The 16,338-nt window shown below is 41.5% G+C and overlaps 1 protein-coding gene across 1 annotated transcript in view; it reads right to left on the reverse strand.

The window, feature by feature from the left end:
• The window catches only part of LOC115467868 (matrix metalloproteinase-20-like), a 72,186-nt gene that overhangs the window by 20,217 nt on the left and 35,631 nt on the right, over positions 1-16,338 (reverse strand). Inside the window, exons 7-8 of the mRNA XM_030199363.1 lie at positions 13,561-13,694; positions 6,860-7,016 (exon numbers count right to left, since the gene is read on the reverse strand). Coding sequence (XP_030055223.1) covers positions 6,860-7,016; positions 13,561-13,694 — 291 coding nt within the window. The remainder of the gene's footprint in view (positions 1-6,859; positions 7,017-13,560; positions 13,695-16,338) is intronic.

Here is a 16,338-nt window from a genome sequence, read left to right on the forward strand (position 1 = left end):
ACTGATGCAGCCGGGGGAGAGGGTTTTGGGATATATTGCCAGGGAGCATGGTGTGCAGCTCGTTGGACTAAAACTTGGAAGGAAGCAGGTACCACGAGAGATATCACTTTTTTGGAGCTGTTCCCTATCATGGCGGCTTTCCATATTTGGGGCCATCGCTTAGCGGACAGGGCAATTATATTTCACTCAGACAACATGGCTGTGGTGGAAGCCCTTAATAAATTGTCAGCCAGCACACTCCCGACAATTAACCTGCTTAGAGAAATAGTTTTGCAGTGTCTTGTCCTCAACATCACTATTAGAGCTAAACACATTCCGGGAAAAGAGAATTCTATAGCAGACGCTCTTTCTCATTTTAAGTTCACAGAGTTCAAGGCCCTTGCCCCAAGGGCGGACGAGAAGCAGACTCCGCTTCCAGACAGCGTTTGGCAATTTGGCCCATAGAGTATTGGGACCTGGTGCTACAATCCTTGTCAGAAGCAACACGGAGAAGATGCAAGGCAGCTTTCCTATCATTCATTCATTACATGGAATAGCAGGGCCAGACAGACATATTCAGCGTACATGCCCTTGTCCATTTTATTCTGATGTCACGTAGAGCAGGAGTTAGCAGAGCACGTATAACAACCATGATAGCCAGTATCAGTTTCTTTACAAAGGCAGTAGGAATAGACAACCCGACGAAAAAAATTTCCATCACTAGAATGATGAGAGGATAGAACAAGGCAACTGTGACACAGCCAGATAGCAGACATCCCATTACACTATACGAGCTGACACTCTTATTTGGTACAATGGGAGAGGTATGTAACAGTGCCTACAAGACCCGCTTATTCAAATGCGCTTTCTCCTTGGCATTCCATGGGGCCCTACGAATTAGCGAATTAGTAGCAAAATCAAAATCAGCCTGCCTGGACATGGGCGTGCTGATCCGTGATGTGACCATAAAAGGCACGGCCATTGATTTATGCATTCAGAAATCCAAAATAGATCAATTGGCCAAAGGAACCCACGTCCTGCTAAGTCAGATTGTGGAAGACCCCACATGCCCCGTAACAAATCTTAAAGCATATTTGAGTGTAAGGCCACAAGCACCAGGTTGGCTACTAATTCATGCAAACAATACCCCCTTAACTCGATTTCAATTTTCTAGGGTGCTGCGCATGTGTGTCCAGCCGGCAGGCATGCAGGCTAGGACATATAGCACGCACTCATTTAGAATCGGGGCGGCCACTACAGCGACAGCTCAAGAACTGCCCACAGAGAGAACCAAGGAGCTAGGGTGATGGAAATCGAATGCATATAAGCGTTTCATTAGACCACTTTGCTAATTGAGCATCGAGGTCGACCCGATGTCCTGGAGCACTATTCCTTACTAAATTGATAACATCCCACTTCACATGAATTTCAGGTCGCCAAGACGAACGGAGGCGAATTTGGATATGCAGACACTCGTACGTTTACTGGGCATGTAGCAGGGTGGCTATCAGACCAGCCGGGGAGAACTTCGGAATGAATGCGAGAAAGTTATCAATCACTTGGATAAGTATTAGGGGGATGACATGGCCATAGCTAATGCCAACCTTACTGTGGAAGCGGCAGACCTGCCGCCTCCTGATATGATAATAGTACATTTGGGGGGCAATGATCTGGCACGGGTCAACAGCATATCACTCAGAAAACACATACAAAATGATTTTCTAAAATTAACCTGCCTGCCTGCTACCATTGGTCCGATTGGCTTGGTCTAATATTATCCCAAGATGGGTTTGGAGGGGCGAGAGATCGCACCAAGCGATAGATAAGACCAGAAAGAAAGTCAATAGATGGAAAAATTTATGCACAACATAAGGGGACAGGTTATCAAGCATGAACTAATAACGGAATCTTGTGAGGGCATGTACTGGGCGGACGGTGTGCATTTATCAGATGTAGGCCTAGACATTCTTAATTCAGATTTTCAAGATTACATCGCGACAATAACTTTCTGCAAGGGCCGCAGTCAGGAGTAGGAGGAGCCCGCGACAAGCAAGGAGTCGCTACCGCAGGCAATGGCGTCAGGTTACAGCAGTTATACAGTAACAGTGATGGGTACACAGCAGACGAACAGAGAAAGTGATAAGGGATGTGGAAAGGTGTTATGTGAAAACAGTTGATTGTAAAGTGGAAAGGTAAACAAGAGCCATATGCCTGCATCGTAGCTGAGTCACATCTTGTCTCCTGGCTTTAACGGCCAGGAGGTCCAGATCATCAGATCAGGAATGATCATGGGTGCATCCTTCAACGGGATACACCAGAGAGAGACAATCGTAGGTGTAACCTTTAACGGGATACACAGGAGAGACAACGGCACAACCTGTGTGGATGAAAGAAGCTGTAATGTTAACTGTTATGATGTCAAGTAATGGAATAATTGTGTGTGAAGACTAGAAATGTAAATTTAAATGTACCTGGCTGTGGCCAAATAAACTCCAAATTATATCGGAAGCAGACTCTAGTGTATTAATGGTTCACACAAGAAGTATGTCTGAGCATATGCCGAGTGCCCGCGTTGTGTGCTCCTTGTGCATGCAGACCATTAGCATACTAGCATTTATTCATGCAAGTGTACACATACCAGTGAAAATGCCAGCAGGAGCCTAAGTGTTATTCTACAAATACCTGCTTAGCTTACAGAATGCATACTGCGTGCATTTGCAAGGGAGGTGTACACATGGTTGGAACATGGATGTGGGCAGGACAGCCACTTATGTGTGTAACTTGCAGAATACTGTAAGCTACGCTTGTTCCTGCTGCATTAAGGTGGCTGCCCTTGCACTAGCTCTACACCTGCTGTACCTGTAAGTGCCTAAATGTTAAGCATCACAGCCGCCGAGAGGGGGGGCAGGGCCCCCTGCATTGAAATCACAGCGCCTCTCACCTCCGTGTGGAGGCACTGCAGGTAGCAGGGAAGCAAATCGCCTCCCTTTGGGCCTCCTTCCCTCCATGTGTCCCGCCCTCGTCTGACGTAACTTCCACGAGGGCGGGACACAAAGAGGGAAGGAGGGCCGAAGGGAGGCGATCTGCTGCCCTGCTGCTTGCAGCGCTTTCACATGGAGGTGAGAGGCGCTGTGATTTCAATGCAGGGGGCCCGGCCCGGTGGCGGATGGAGGGGGGCGGGGGGAGGGGGAGCGGCTGCAACCTCGGGGGGGGGGGGGGGGGGGGGGGAAGCGGTGGCGGCGGGGCCCCGGGGGCGGCCTTGCCCCGGGCCCAGCCCAGTCTCTCGGTGGCCCTGTTAAGCGTTCCGATACCGGGTTACACTAGGTGCTCAGATTCTGTTATAGAAGAGGCTCCTACTGCTTGGCCTCAGGGTGCCTAAATGGAGGAGCCCAGTTGTAAAATTTTCCCCAAAGAGACTTTAGTGGTAGGGTGACTACCCACAGCAGCAGAAAATTTGGTGATTTGGCAGCATACAGCACTGGGGCTCATTTTCAAAGCACAGACTTACAAAGTTCCATAGGTTACTATGCACTTTTGTAAGTCTAAGTGCTTTGAAAATAAGCCTCAGTGTCTCTTAAGCTACAAGGCTTACCAGTATAAATCCCTGATGAAGGATAGCTTTCCCCATCACTATCTTAAGCTCACTGTATGACCTCATCCTATGACCACAATGAAACCTATGATTAAGCTACTTCCTCAACTGTGGATACCAAGCACGTACTGAATAAGATATCATATATATTTCTTAAAAACATTGATGGTGAATCTTTGTCAGTAGCGGCCAAAAGGGAACATATTGCCAGTTCTGGAGCTCAAAACATAGCTCTCAAGAGAAACTGAAAGAAGACCCAACTAAGATCGGTATCCACCCAACTAGAGCTAAACGCTTCATAGATTTGCTGCTGAACAAAATTCAGTAAGAGGTGTTTAAACATTCACATCACAGAAGAAACTTGTGCAATGCTTTAGCTCAGGGCTGATCACTTAAATCTGCTGCCTTAAGCTGCATGACAGAGAGAGAATCTAGAAAAGAAAACAAAATAGACATTTGCCTAGGAGGTCATTAAGAGGCCATTTTCTCATATTATTAAGAGGCTGAACTGACAAACATTTCAATATTACTGGAGTAACATTATAGGGGGTGAAACAGTGTTTACCATGGAAAGGGGCTCTTTGAAAATTGCCTACCCTGTATGTGGATAAAAGTACATGTATAATGCCACAACATTTAAACTTTTACCTGCATTTAGCATATGCATTCTTCTCGGAGGGGTTAAAGCAGGCATTACAATAATACATGCACTTTTGTATTTTCAAAGGTAAGCATGTTATTTTAGTTGTAAAAAGTAACAGTAGAAAAGGAGGTGCAAGCATCTGTAGGTTCTTCTTCCTTTGGCTATTCTCAAAATCAAAGGGCACACGTACTTTCACTTTGAAAACTGGTGCAAAATCCACAGACAAAAACTGTCACCATAGGAACATAGCTGATGACTGCATACAAGAATCAGTTGGTCCATCCAGTCTGCCTAGTTGTTGCCTTCTCTGGTTATCTCCTATTTTTACTCGTGCCAGAATTCTGCGTGACCGCGCAGCGCACGCAGAATTTGCCAGTGGCGCAGAATTTACTTTTTTCATGGAGAATCATTACCACAGTCCCTGTTCCTGCAGTGCAGTGCAGTACAGTACCACGAGAACGGGGACCGCGGTAAAGGCCAGATGGCCACCCCATCCCCCGAGCCTCGGTGGGCCTACCTTAACATGCTCTGGTGGTCTAGTGGGTTCTTCAGGGGCAGGAAAGAACCCTACTCTTTCCTGCCTACTTCTGCCGCTCATACCAGTACCACCGCTTCTTCAAAATGGCCATTTCGTGAGGCTGCCGCAGGAAGTCTTGGCAGACGTTTTTAAAAAGCGGTGGTAACGGCAAGAGCGCGTCAGCAGTGGGCTGGAAAGAGTGGGGTTCTCTGCTCCCAGACATGCCCCCTCTGCAGTAAAAATAAAAATACATTTTTAGCGCATGGTGTATGCGCATTAACCTAGAACTTACCGCAGGATGCCTGAATGTGCCCCACGGTAAGCCCTTATAAGCTGTGATACGCATGCGCTAGTGCTTACAGCAACTTGGCTTCCTTAAAATACTAATGGTAAATATTTGTCAGTGGCGTTCAAAAGGGAGCTTATGGTCAATTCTACCAGTACTCTGGCAATCATGATTTGGCTCTCAAGAGAAAGTGAAAGAAGACCCACTGAGACCACTGTGCTCTATATCTGTCACAGTAATCTAATTCCCAAGCAACATTTATTTCAAAATTAAACGCGTTTTCATGAATGTTTTTAAGGATATTGTTGCTTTAATGCACTGTTTATGCTGTTAACTCTGATGATCCTTAAAAACATTCATGAAAATGCGTTTAGACACATTTAGAACATGCTGAATTACCTATGCAGTTACTTATGCAAATGTGCTTAAAGGGATGTTCACTCTGTTTAATTTTGAAATAACAGTTTATTGGTACATGTAGGTCCCTGCACAACTAGAAGTTTTAGTCTGCCATATAGGCTGCATCTGTCACAAGCATGTTTGCATTCCTTCATGATTTTGATTGTAACTAGCCTTGTCAGTAGGCTATTCTATCTATCTACAGTGGAGCACCGATAGCACGCAGTGTTCTGGAGGCATGGCTATGTAACCGTGTACTATCGGTGCGCTTATTACCGGAACAATAACCTATTTATTTATTTATTTAACGCATTTATATCTCACATTTTCCCACTTAGTTGCAGGCTCAATGTGGCTTACACAATACCGGAGAGGCAGGCTCCGGTTATATAAAATACAAATACACAATATAGTAATCAACTTGAAAGAAGCATAAGTATAGAGCAACAAAGAAATAAAGAGGGGGTGGTGATAGAAGTCCAATACGGTCCATAGTTTTGTGTCGCAGGAAGTAGAAAGTTAATTTGGGTCAGGGGTATAGGCCTTCTTAAACTACTATAGTGTCAAAGACCAAGGGCCCTGTTTACTAAGGTGTAGACGCCCACAGGAATATTACGGGCATCTACACGGTTAGTGCGCACTAACGCTTAATGCGTGCTGAAAACACTAGCGCGGCTTAGTAAACAGGGCCTAAAGTGTGAAAAATTTTATTTACAGCACTTGGCCCGGAAAGGAAGTTTGTTGTAGCTACCACCAGGTCATTTTTGGTACAGCCTGCCATGTATTATTGAGTACCAAGTATTAATTTTATGATTTGGGGACCTTTTACTAAGCTGCAGTAAAATGTGGCCTGCAGTAGTGGGAGCGCATTATTTGGGTGCTTGCTGGTCCAGTTTTTACCGCATCTGGGAAAAAGCTTTTTTTTCAGTGGGCCTTGCAAAAAGCCTGCAGTAAAATTGAAACCAGCCCGCGCCTATTTACGGCCCGAGCCCTTAAGGCCACCCATTGATCTAGCGGTAAGGGCTTACATGCTATACACGTGGTATCTGATCGGAGCACGCACCATCTCCCGATTAATTCCAGAAATGCCGCGTGTGGTAGGAAATTTAAAAAAAATGTCCAAGTGTTATGGGTGCACGCCAAGTTTGAAATTACCGCCAGGGATGCACGCTAGCCTGGCGGTAGTCTGGTTTTGGCATGCGCTGCATGCGCGTAGAGCCTACCGTGCCTTCGTAAAAGGGCCCCATCAAGCCCTTTTACTGGTGTGCTTACTAATGGTGCTCCACTATCTCATGTTTCTTTTGAACCTTTTCCCCTGCTACTTCCTATTAGGACCAGTTGTCTTTGAATTTCTTTTACTATGAAAAAGTTCCTTGTTCAGTTCTTTGTTGAATCCTGTCATATCTGACTGCTTCTATCATATACCCCAGTCACATTTCTTACCTCCAGTATTCTTCTCCCACAAAGAACAGAGTTGTTCTGTTTCTCTGTAAATATAATGCTGCATCGATGAGGATTACTGAGCTAGGAAACCCAAAATCATAGATAGAGCTGGATGATATTTCCATGGTGAAAGTATTTATGCTCCAGTATGTAGCACCTGAAAAACATGGTAGCATAAATAACACATGATAAGATATCTACATATTCTATAATCTACACCGAGAAAATCCTCAGAGATGGGACCTACTGGGAAAGTTTAAAGTACAGAGGTAATAAATGAAGGTGTACACTGTGCTAGGACAAGTAGGGTAGTCTTATTTTTACTATGGGGTCCTTTTACTAAGGTGCGCTGAAAAATGGCCTGCGGTAGTGCAGGCGCAGGTTTTGGCCGTGCGTAGAATCATTTTTCTGCGCATCTGTAAAAAAAGGCCTTTTAAATTTTTTGATGAAAATAGACATGCGGCCAAATGAAAATTGCTATATGTCCATTTTGGGTCCGAGATCTTACTGCTAGACACTGACCTAGCGGTAAAGTCTCATGCGGTAACCGGGCGGTAATGACCTATGCACGCAAAATGCCACTGGGCGCATGTCCGATATGCGTGGCAGAAAATAAAAATGATTTTTCGGTCGTGTGTATCAGACGTGCGTCAAAAATGAAATTACTGCAAGAGCCACATGGTAGCTATGTGGCAACTCCATTTTGGCATGCATTGGGAGCACGTAGACGCTTACGCAGCTTAGTAAAAGGGTCCCTATGTTTTTAAATACTCTGAAACAAATATAACCACGAAAGTAAAGGATAAGGTACTAAACCTTAAGCTACGAATAGTAATTGAGTGATAAAGCTTTGCAAACTAACCCCTCTGTTTACTAAGCCATTCAGCAATGCTGACACAGCCCATTCAAAGGGGCCTTTTTACTAAGGGGTTGCCGCGCGGCAACCTGGAACTACCGCAGGCCCAACACAGCCACAGTTTTTTAACTGACAACACACCATTTTTCCAAGGAGAAGAGACGCTTGAAGTCACAGCATTCGGACACAATAAATAAACCAAACATAAGACTGAAGGAGTTTTTGTATTATCCAAACATTGGGCACAAATTCTCATTGGTGTGTTATATTGCACTGCTACACCTGAGATTGATCAAAACCCCTGAGGCAGGCCTTAGGGCTGAAACACGGCCATGTTGGGTCGTTTTTGAAACCCCAATAAAGTTTTTGGTATCCTCCTTGGTTCATCTTGTTTTTTCCACATCTCACGTTTGCGTGAAGTTTTAACCTCCTCCTTTTTTTGTTCATGCAATTATATTGAGGACCACTTGGGTCCAATAACTACAATAAAATTTACTAAAATTAACTTAATGTGAAAAGGAGTGTGTGAATTTATGAGCAATAAATGAGGCCAATCATTTGGCTGCAATGCTCCACAAATTCAGAGTGGACCCTGTTTTTCAGGGTACCCTGGAGTCCACACCATCATAGGGCTCCTAGTGTGGTAAAGTGCCAAATCAATAGGTGTAGAAATCATTAGGGGAGTCTTTTATGAAGAGGTGGTAAGCCCAACGTGGGTTTACTGCTCGCTAATCTGGAACTACCACCAGGCTACCGCAGCAGCCCGGTGGTAGTTCCCACCCCCAGCGTCTGCCACTTCTGGCGCTACAAAAATATTTCAATTTTTGTAGCACCGGTGTTTACCCGGTGGTAATTGGGCAGTGCCACGGGCTGCCCGGTTATCACCGGGTTAGTGCAGGAGCCCTTACCGCCACCTCAAACAAATATTTAAAAAATTTGCTGACTTTTACTATACCCCAAACATGCAATACACAGAAATCTTTCTTTTATAGTAAAGTTCTGTGTATTAGGTTTCCCATAGTATAAATAATTTTATCCCTGAAATATATCACTGGAAAATTCTACAATACTACTCGACTAAGCCTTTCTTTACATCTCTGCACCTGCCCATATAAATACCATTTAAGGGTATATTAGAGTCTGGAGCTAACAATTACTGGTTTGACAGATTTAATCATATTGGACCCAGTAGTCAAAGGAATTATGCTCCTGACTTTGGGATCCTTTTCTAAGCTGCAGTAAGTGCTAGTGTATGCCTCTCACAACTCAAACAGCAGTGGGTCATTGGTCTAAGGGTATGATTCTTACTTAGGGTGTGAGAGGTCCCCAATCGCTGTTCTGCCCTCTCTGTCTGTTCTGGGAGAGATGAGTAAGAGGATGGTACTAGTTGAGTTTTTATGCAGTGGAGGAGCAGCCTAAATACAGTGGACTGAGATCCTGATCCTGGGCAAGTCACTTAAGGGCGCTGACAGTAGTTCCACCTCCAGCACGCGGAAATATTCAAAAAATATTTCTGCAGGGGGTTACCTGGCGGTAATCAGGCAGCTTTCCATTGTTTGGCCAAGGCAGTTTTGATGTCAATCTACTACTACTACTTATCATTTCTAAAGCGCTACTAGATGTACGCAGCGCTGTACACTTGAACATGAAGAGACAGTCCCTGCTCAACAGAGCTTACAATCTAATTAGGACAGACAGACAGCACAAACAAAAGATAAGGGAATATTAAAGTGAGGATGATAAAATAAGGGTTCTTAACAAAGTGAATAAGGGTTAGGAGTTAAAAGCAGCATCAAAAAGCATCATATCAGATTTTAGGAATTTAAAATTTTTAAAAATGTTTAATTACATATTTTTACATCTTCTATAGCAGCATCCTGACCTAGATGTCATCCCTGGGTGCATTCACTTCCTCATCAACTGAGAGGCCTTAGGTAAGGGGAGAATCACCCCTGGGGCTTATCCTTAGCATCGCTACGTTCTCCAACAGTTGTTGTACCCGTCTTTTCTCCCTCCAAGGGTTCGCATGCTGACTCTGCAACTTCTGTCAGCCAGGAGACTTGAATATGAGTTTCCTGCACTGAAGCCTAAGCCATGGGCCAGTCAGTTTTACTTTTACTGCAGTCCATTCTCCATTTCTATTCCTAGGGATGTCAGAACCAAACATTAGATCTATACAGAGTGACATCAGCTCTGCTGTTACTGCATCTTTTGTGGTGTTTTTAGAAGTGTTTTACTGTCACCTATTGTTCACTGGTAGTCATGACACGTCTTCCGAGAACCTAGCCAATTTAAAAATGTCATATACCACTTGTAAATGAAAATGTGGATTTGTCATTATGTTTTGTAAAATACTTACTATTATCTGTCACTTCTGAAATCTTATTTAGATTTGACATGTTTTCTGCCAGAGCATATAACAGGTGTATTTAAGCTGTATTGTAGAAAAGCATTAGTAACATAGCAATGTTATTTGAATGTTCTAATTGTGTGCCTATTAGATATTCCATCATTATTATCATCATTTATCATCATTTATTCCTTTTATATACCGTTTCTTATTGCAATTACAAAACAGAACGGTTTACATTAAAAAATACATCTCATAACCAAACAAATAGGAACTCCAGTCAATAATAGGAAAGCACAGCAAACCAAAAAATAATAAGAACATAACTAATAAAACACAGTTATCTAAATTAAATACAATCAAATACAGTTTAACCTGGATTTTAACACCTACCCTACTCTTATAGATTCTGTTCGATATGATTGGTAAAAAAAAAGTCTTCAGCAGTTTTCGAAAATGAGTGTAGGATTTCTCCAATTTAATCTCTTTTGGAAGTCCATTCCAAAGAGTAGGAGACAGAAAGAAGAACGCCGATGCACGCGTTGATTCCCATCGAGCCTTAGTAGGCGAAGGAATGACTAGCCTATTGTCTGTTAGTGATCTGAGAGTCCATGCAGGAGAATAAGGAATTGTCAGGTTAGATAAATAGCTAGGATTAAGTAGATGAAATGCCTTTTGTGTTAAGACAAACACTTTAAATTTGACTCTTGTTTCGATTGGAAGCCAATGCAGTTGCTATAATAAAGGTGTTATTCTTTCATCTCTCTGTGCCCTACAGATCATACGTGCTGCTGTATTTTGAATTCTTTGTATTCTTTTTAAATTCACTTTGGTAATCCCTGCATAAATAACATTACAATAATCTAACCGTGATGTAATACACACACACGTCAATGTTTCTAAAGAGTCTCTACTTATTAAATTTCTAATTAAACGGAGCTTCCTTAAGTGAAAAAAGGACTTTTTAACTACATCAGATATTTGTTCCTCAAAAGTTAAGGCAGAATCAATAATGACCCCTAGATATCTAAAGGATTTAACTGTAGGAATACTTTGTCCAAATAGCGTGGGCACTACTAATGGAATAGTTCCATGTCCTACTATCCATGAAGTGGTTGTCTTATCTGGATTTAGTACTAAGTGATGTACTGCCAACCATTCCTCCACTTTATCAAGACACATTTGAATTGGTGAAAGATCTATACTGGATGGTTGGACATAATGAATAAGAAGAAAGTCATCAGCATACGAATAAGAACTGATGCCCATTGTTTGAATGAGTAATGCCAAGGGACTAACGTACAGATTGAATAACAATGGTGACAAAACCGATCCCTGGGGCACCCCACATGATAAATTAAATGACCTAGACCAAGATTGCTGTTGGACAACTTTGTATGAGCGGTCTTTTAGAAAGGATGTAAACCATTTCATGATTGTTCCTGAAATACCAATTTCATTTAATCGATCAAGAAGTAAATTATGATTGATTAAATCAAATGCTGCAGATAAATCCAGTGAAACAACTAGAGCAATATATCCTTGTTCCAGCCTCGCATGAATTTCACTCAGTAAGGAGGTCAGAATTGTTTCCGTACTATGTCCTTTTCTGAAACCCAATTGTCTCGGATGTAACAAGTTTTTTGAATCCACATAAGCTTACAATTGTGTAAACACAATCGTCTCTAAGATTTTAGACAAAAATGGTAAATTAGACACTGGTCAATAGTTATTGGGTAACAAAAGATCCAATGAAGGCTTCTTCAAACTCGGTTTTACTATTGCTTCTTTCAATAGAGTAGGTACCACCCCTTCAGAAAGACTCATTGTAATAATTGAATACAAAAACTTTTGAATGTCTAGTGTAGATGTTTTCAACCAGATTGATGGTATAGGATCTAATAAGCTATAAGTAGGCGATAGACCCATAAGTGAATTTTGCAATGATTCAACAGAGGGATTTTCAAATTCTTGCCAAGATCCTGATAATGATGTGTCTAAAGAGTATTCAGTTTGACTTAACCTTGACACCTTAGGGAAATGGGTTATTAATTTCTCAATTTTAGCATTAAAAAACATTGCCAGCACCTCAGATTCAATGACAGGTGTCTCTATACTATCACCAGTTGACGTTGTTAAGCGTTTCATCACATGAAACAACTGTTTTGATGAACTAGATGCTGTCTTTGATTAGAGAAGTAAGTTGTTTTTGCGATCTTTAATTATGCCAAGTAATAAGCTTGGCATTGCTTGCATTTCTCTTTTAGCTCTGTAGTCTTATATTTCCGCCATTGCCGTTCAGCCCTACGTACCTGCTGCTTACACAGTTTTAATCCTGGGTGATAACATGGCTGCGAATGTTTTGTATTTATTTTAATAGTTTTTTCCGGTGCAAGATCATCCAAGGCTAATGAAAGAACTTGGTTCCAGATTTTAATTTGCTCCTCTATAGACAATGTGTTAAAATGATCCTTGCATCATATTATATCTCTGTTTTTTTAATTTCAGAACTGTTAAATGTGTATATTTTTGATCTTGTTTCATGGTAGTCTTATTATTAGGTTTCAATTTGCTGTTTTCAAGTTTTCCTCTTTCATTTTGTATTTATGTTTATACTTGTACATTTTACCATTGATATACTGTTAACAAAATTGTAAGTTTGATGTTAAACTGTACCTAGTGTACACCGCCTTGGATGAATCTCTTCATAAAGACAGTTAACAGTGGCGTTCCTAGGGGGGTGGACACCCGGGGTGGCGCCCCGCCCCCAGGTGCAGCGTCCCCCCCGATACAGCACGGACCCCCCTGGCGAAAGACCCCCCCCGCGAAGGAGCCCCCCGGGTGCATGCCGCTGGGGGGGGGAGTGCCGCAGCGCGCGCCTGCTGCGAGTTTACTAACTTTGCTCGTTCGCTGCAGCTCCCTCTGCCCCGGAACAGGAAGTAACCTGTTCCGGGAAAGAGGGAGCTGCAGTGAACGAGAGAAGTTAGCGAACTCTCGCAGCAGGCGTGTACCCGGGGCGGACCGCCCCCACCGCCCCCCCCCCCTTGGTATGCCACTGGCAGTTAATAAATCCCAATAAATAAATAAAAGGTAGCAATCCCATTAATTCTCACCTTCCTTTCAACAAGTGAATAGGGTTCCTTTTAATCCTACCTGACTGTTAGGACCCTCAAAGATCTTCCTTACTTCAGGAAAACCAGGCATGCAAACAAGAGAGTAGAATAAAAGATAGAGACCAAACTAATTTTCAAAACCAGAAGACAGAGATATAAGTATTTCTGAAACTTTGCATTTTTATGCATGTTTTGTTCGGTTTTTGCAGGTCAACATGAGATTCCCCCACTCATTTCTTTAAAATGATTACAATTCCTCAAGCTAAGCTGTTTCATTTGAGTTCAGTGGACACTGAGGAGTAAATGGCAAGCTTAGACTTATAATACAGTATATCATATGCTGTTTGGTTTAAATGCAAAGATCTGCTGGCAAGATATTTACCAGTAAAAAGATACAATATCGTTCTTTCTGGAATTTCGTAAGCAGCATCAATATTTGTTTGAATCTTTGGAAAATAGCTTTGAAGGAATCCTTCCATGCTTCCTATTTCAAAGGGCTTCCTCAACCACATGTACCTAAAGACAAACAGAAAATAACAACCCTAAAGTACAAGATAACTTTCCTACTTCGTATGTTAAATATCTCCTTCATAAACATAAATAAATGATTCATTGCAGTGTAGTATTTTTCATCTTTTTATTTTCTAGGGCTGGCTGATGATCCTTCTTGCTTATTAATCTGACCTGGAAATTAGAACAATTAAAACTGTATTAAAATCATTGCATAAATTGAGTACACAAAAGTGCTATATGCTGTTCTAAATTACCACAATTGACTGTAATGCATTATCTCAAGGGGAAAATGGCCTCAGTTATGGTTTTTCAAATGAACAATCTCTAATTACACTCACCAAATTTACCGTAAGTTGCTATAGAATATAGGACTACAATTTCATGCTCCATTTAATTTGCATAAGGGGTTGACATTCTTGTGAAGTTTGAATGAATGTAACAAAAAAAGAATGGATGTTAACATCATGTCCCGTAGATTTCTTTTTATTGTTTTAAATGTTTTGAATTTGTATTTCATAAATAACTTATTTAAGCTACTTACAATTTTGGGCAAGCTGGTTTTGCTGGGAAAACAGTATATAAATGGCCAACATAAACAAATAGATCTTTGAGCCAGAGTTACAGGAAAATTTTTAAAAAATAGAAGAAAAGAATGAAATCGGATGGGCATAAATCTTTTCTAATTGTGAGCAAAATGATGGTGGTCATGTGATGAAGAAGACTGGTATGGAAACCACATGGATATTACTGAAGTTTGCATTAGTTAACTGGAGTTTGAATGAGGTACACAAGGGTTCTTTTAGCAAGCTGTGGCAAAGAGTGACATTAGTATGCCCTTGCATGGGTTTTCCCTGTATGCTAAGGCGTGGAGGAGTGGCCTAGTGGTGGAGGAGTGGCCTAGTGGTTAGAACACAGGCCTTGTAATCCAGAGGTGGCTGATTCAAATCCCACTGCTGCTCCTTGTGATCTTGGGCAAGTCACTTAACCTTCCATTGCCTCAGGTACAAATTTAGATTGTGAGGCTTCCTGGGACAGAGAAATATCCAGAGTACCTGAATGTAACTCACTTTGAGCTACTACTGAAAAAGGTGTGAGCAAAATCTAAATAAATACCAAAGCCATAAAATGGCCAGTTTTCCTTTTTTTTTTTTTGTATTAATGGTTATGCGCTAATGTTGCCATGTGATCACTTACTGCCACGTATTTTGCAAGTTTTAAGGGTTCACATGATAATCCTATGCTAACCAGTTAGCACACAGTAATGCCCACTCTCAGCGCTTCATAACCCTAAAAAAATTAAAATATTTTTTAGCATGTGGTTAATGCGTGCTCTTTTCTCATTACCAGAGGATGCCTGAGAGCATCCCATGGTATTGCCATTTTAAGCTGTGTTAGTCATGCATTAGCACCTAACACAGCTTAGTAAAAGGGCCCTTTTCAAAAGTGTACTTAAAAAGATCTTTGAACTCATACTAAACACAGGTGTAGGGCAACTCTATAAGTGGGCGCCAACATTTTGGTGTTATGTATGCATATAAATGACTAGAATATTGGCATATGCGTGTCCAGAGTGTCCAGACAAAATGGGTCCCCTTACATAGTTTCAAAATACTTGGCAATTGTTCAAACGTGTGGAAGGGCGTTTTCGTTAAAACATCTAAGTCCGATTTTGGACATTTTACTACAAAAATTGAGGGGTGAACATAGGCATTTTTAAACCTGAAAAATGTCTATCTTTTTGGTTCTAATATCACCTTTTTCTAAATGTTTTGTTCTTGGTGCATTTTTCATTTGGGACCATTTTGGAAAATAAAACGTCCAAGAGACTGCTTCATAACAATCCATCATGACTTCTACCTCCTAGTATCATTCACTATCCTTTCCTTAATGCTTTTAGTCTCATGCATTACACCAGTGGTCTCTAATGTTTCTCATACCTCACACTAACACCATTTGCTTTTGTCTCACCTAGAATGTAAACCACTCTGAACACTGGAAAGGGGATATTAGCGGTATTCAGGAATTTAATTGAATCTTATGACGTTTTGTGGACTTTTTTGTTTTGAAATTGAGCTCTTTATTATGACATTCCTTTTCCACTTGAGTAGCTTTATTGTATCCCTCCTTAATTTGATTTTGATTTTGTGACAAAGGCAGTTTTAGCAAATTTTAATAAACAATAAACGATAGTATGGAAAAGTCCATAGACCATTATTAAATGGACTTGGGGAAAATTCACTATTTCTGGAATAAGCAGTATAAAATGTTTTGTACATTTTGGGGATCTTGCTGGGTATTTGTGACCTGGATTGGCCACTGTTGGAAACAGGATGCTGGACTCGATGGACCTTTGGTCTTTCCCAGTATGGCAATACTTATGCACTTATATGTACTTATGAAAATACACCAGTCCAACCTTTTATTAGGAATTTCCCTTAGCAAATGCTTTGCACTGTGTGCCTTGTTTTGTCACAATTTAATTAAAACAGCAGCAAAACCTTAGGAAACTGGAAGACTGGGCAACCAAATGGCAGATGAAATTTAATGTGGACAAATACAAAGTGATGCACATTGGGAAGAATGATCTGAATCATTAGTTACCTGATGCTAGGGTCCAACTTAAGAGTCTGCACTCAAGAAAATGATC

This window comes from Microcaecilia unicolor, chromosome 4, assembly GCF_901765095.1.
Source record: "Microcaecilia unicolor chromosome 4, aMicUni1.1, whole genome shotgun sequence".
In the NCBI taxonomy this organism is placed as follows: domain Eukaryota; kingdom Metazoa; phylum Chordata; class Amphibia; order Gymnophiona; family Siphonopidae; genus Microcaecilia; species Microcaecilia unicolor.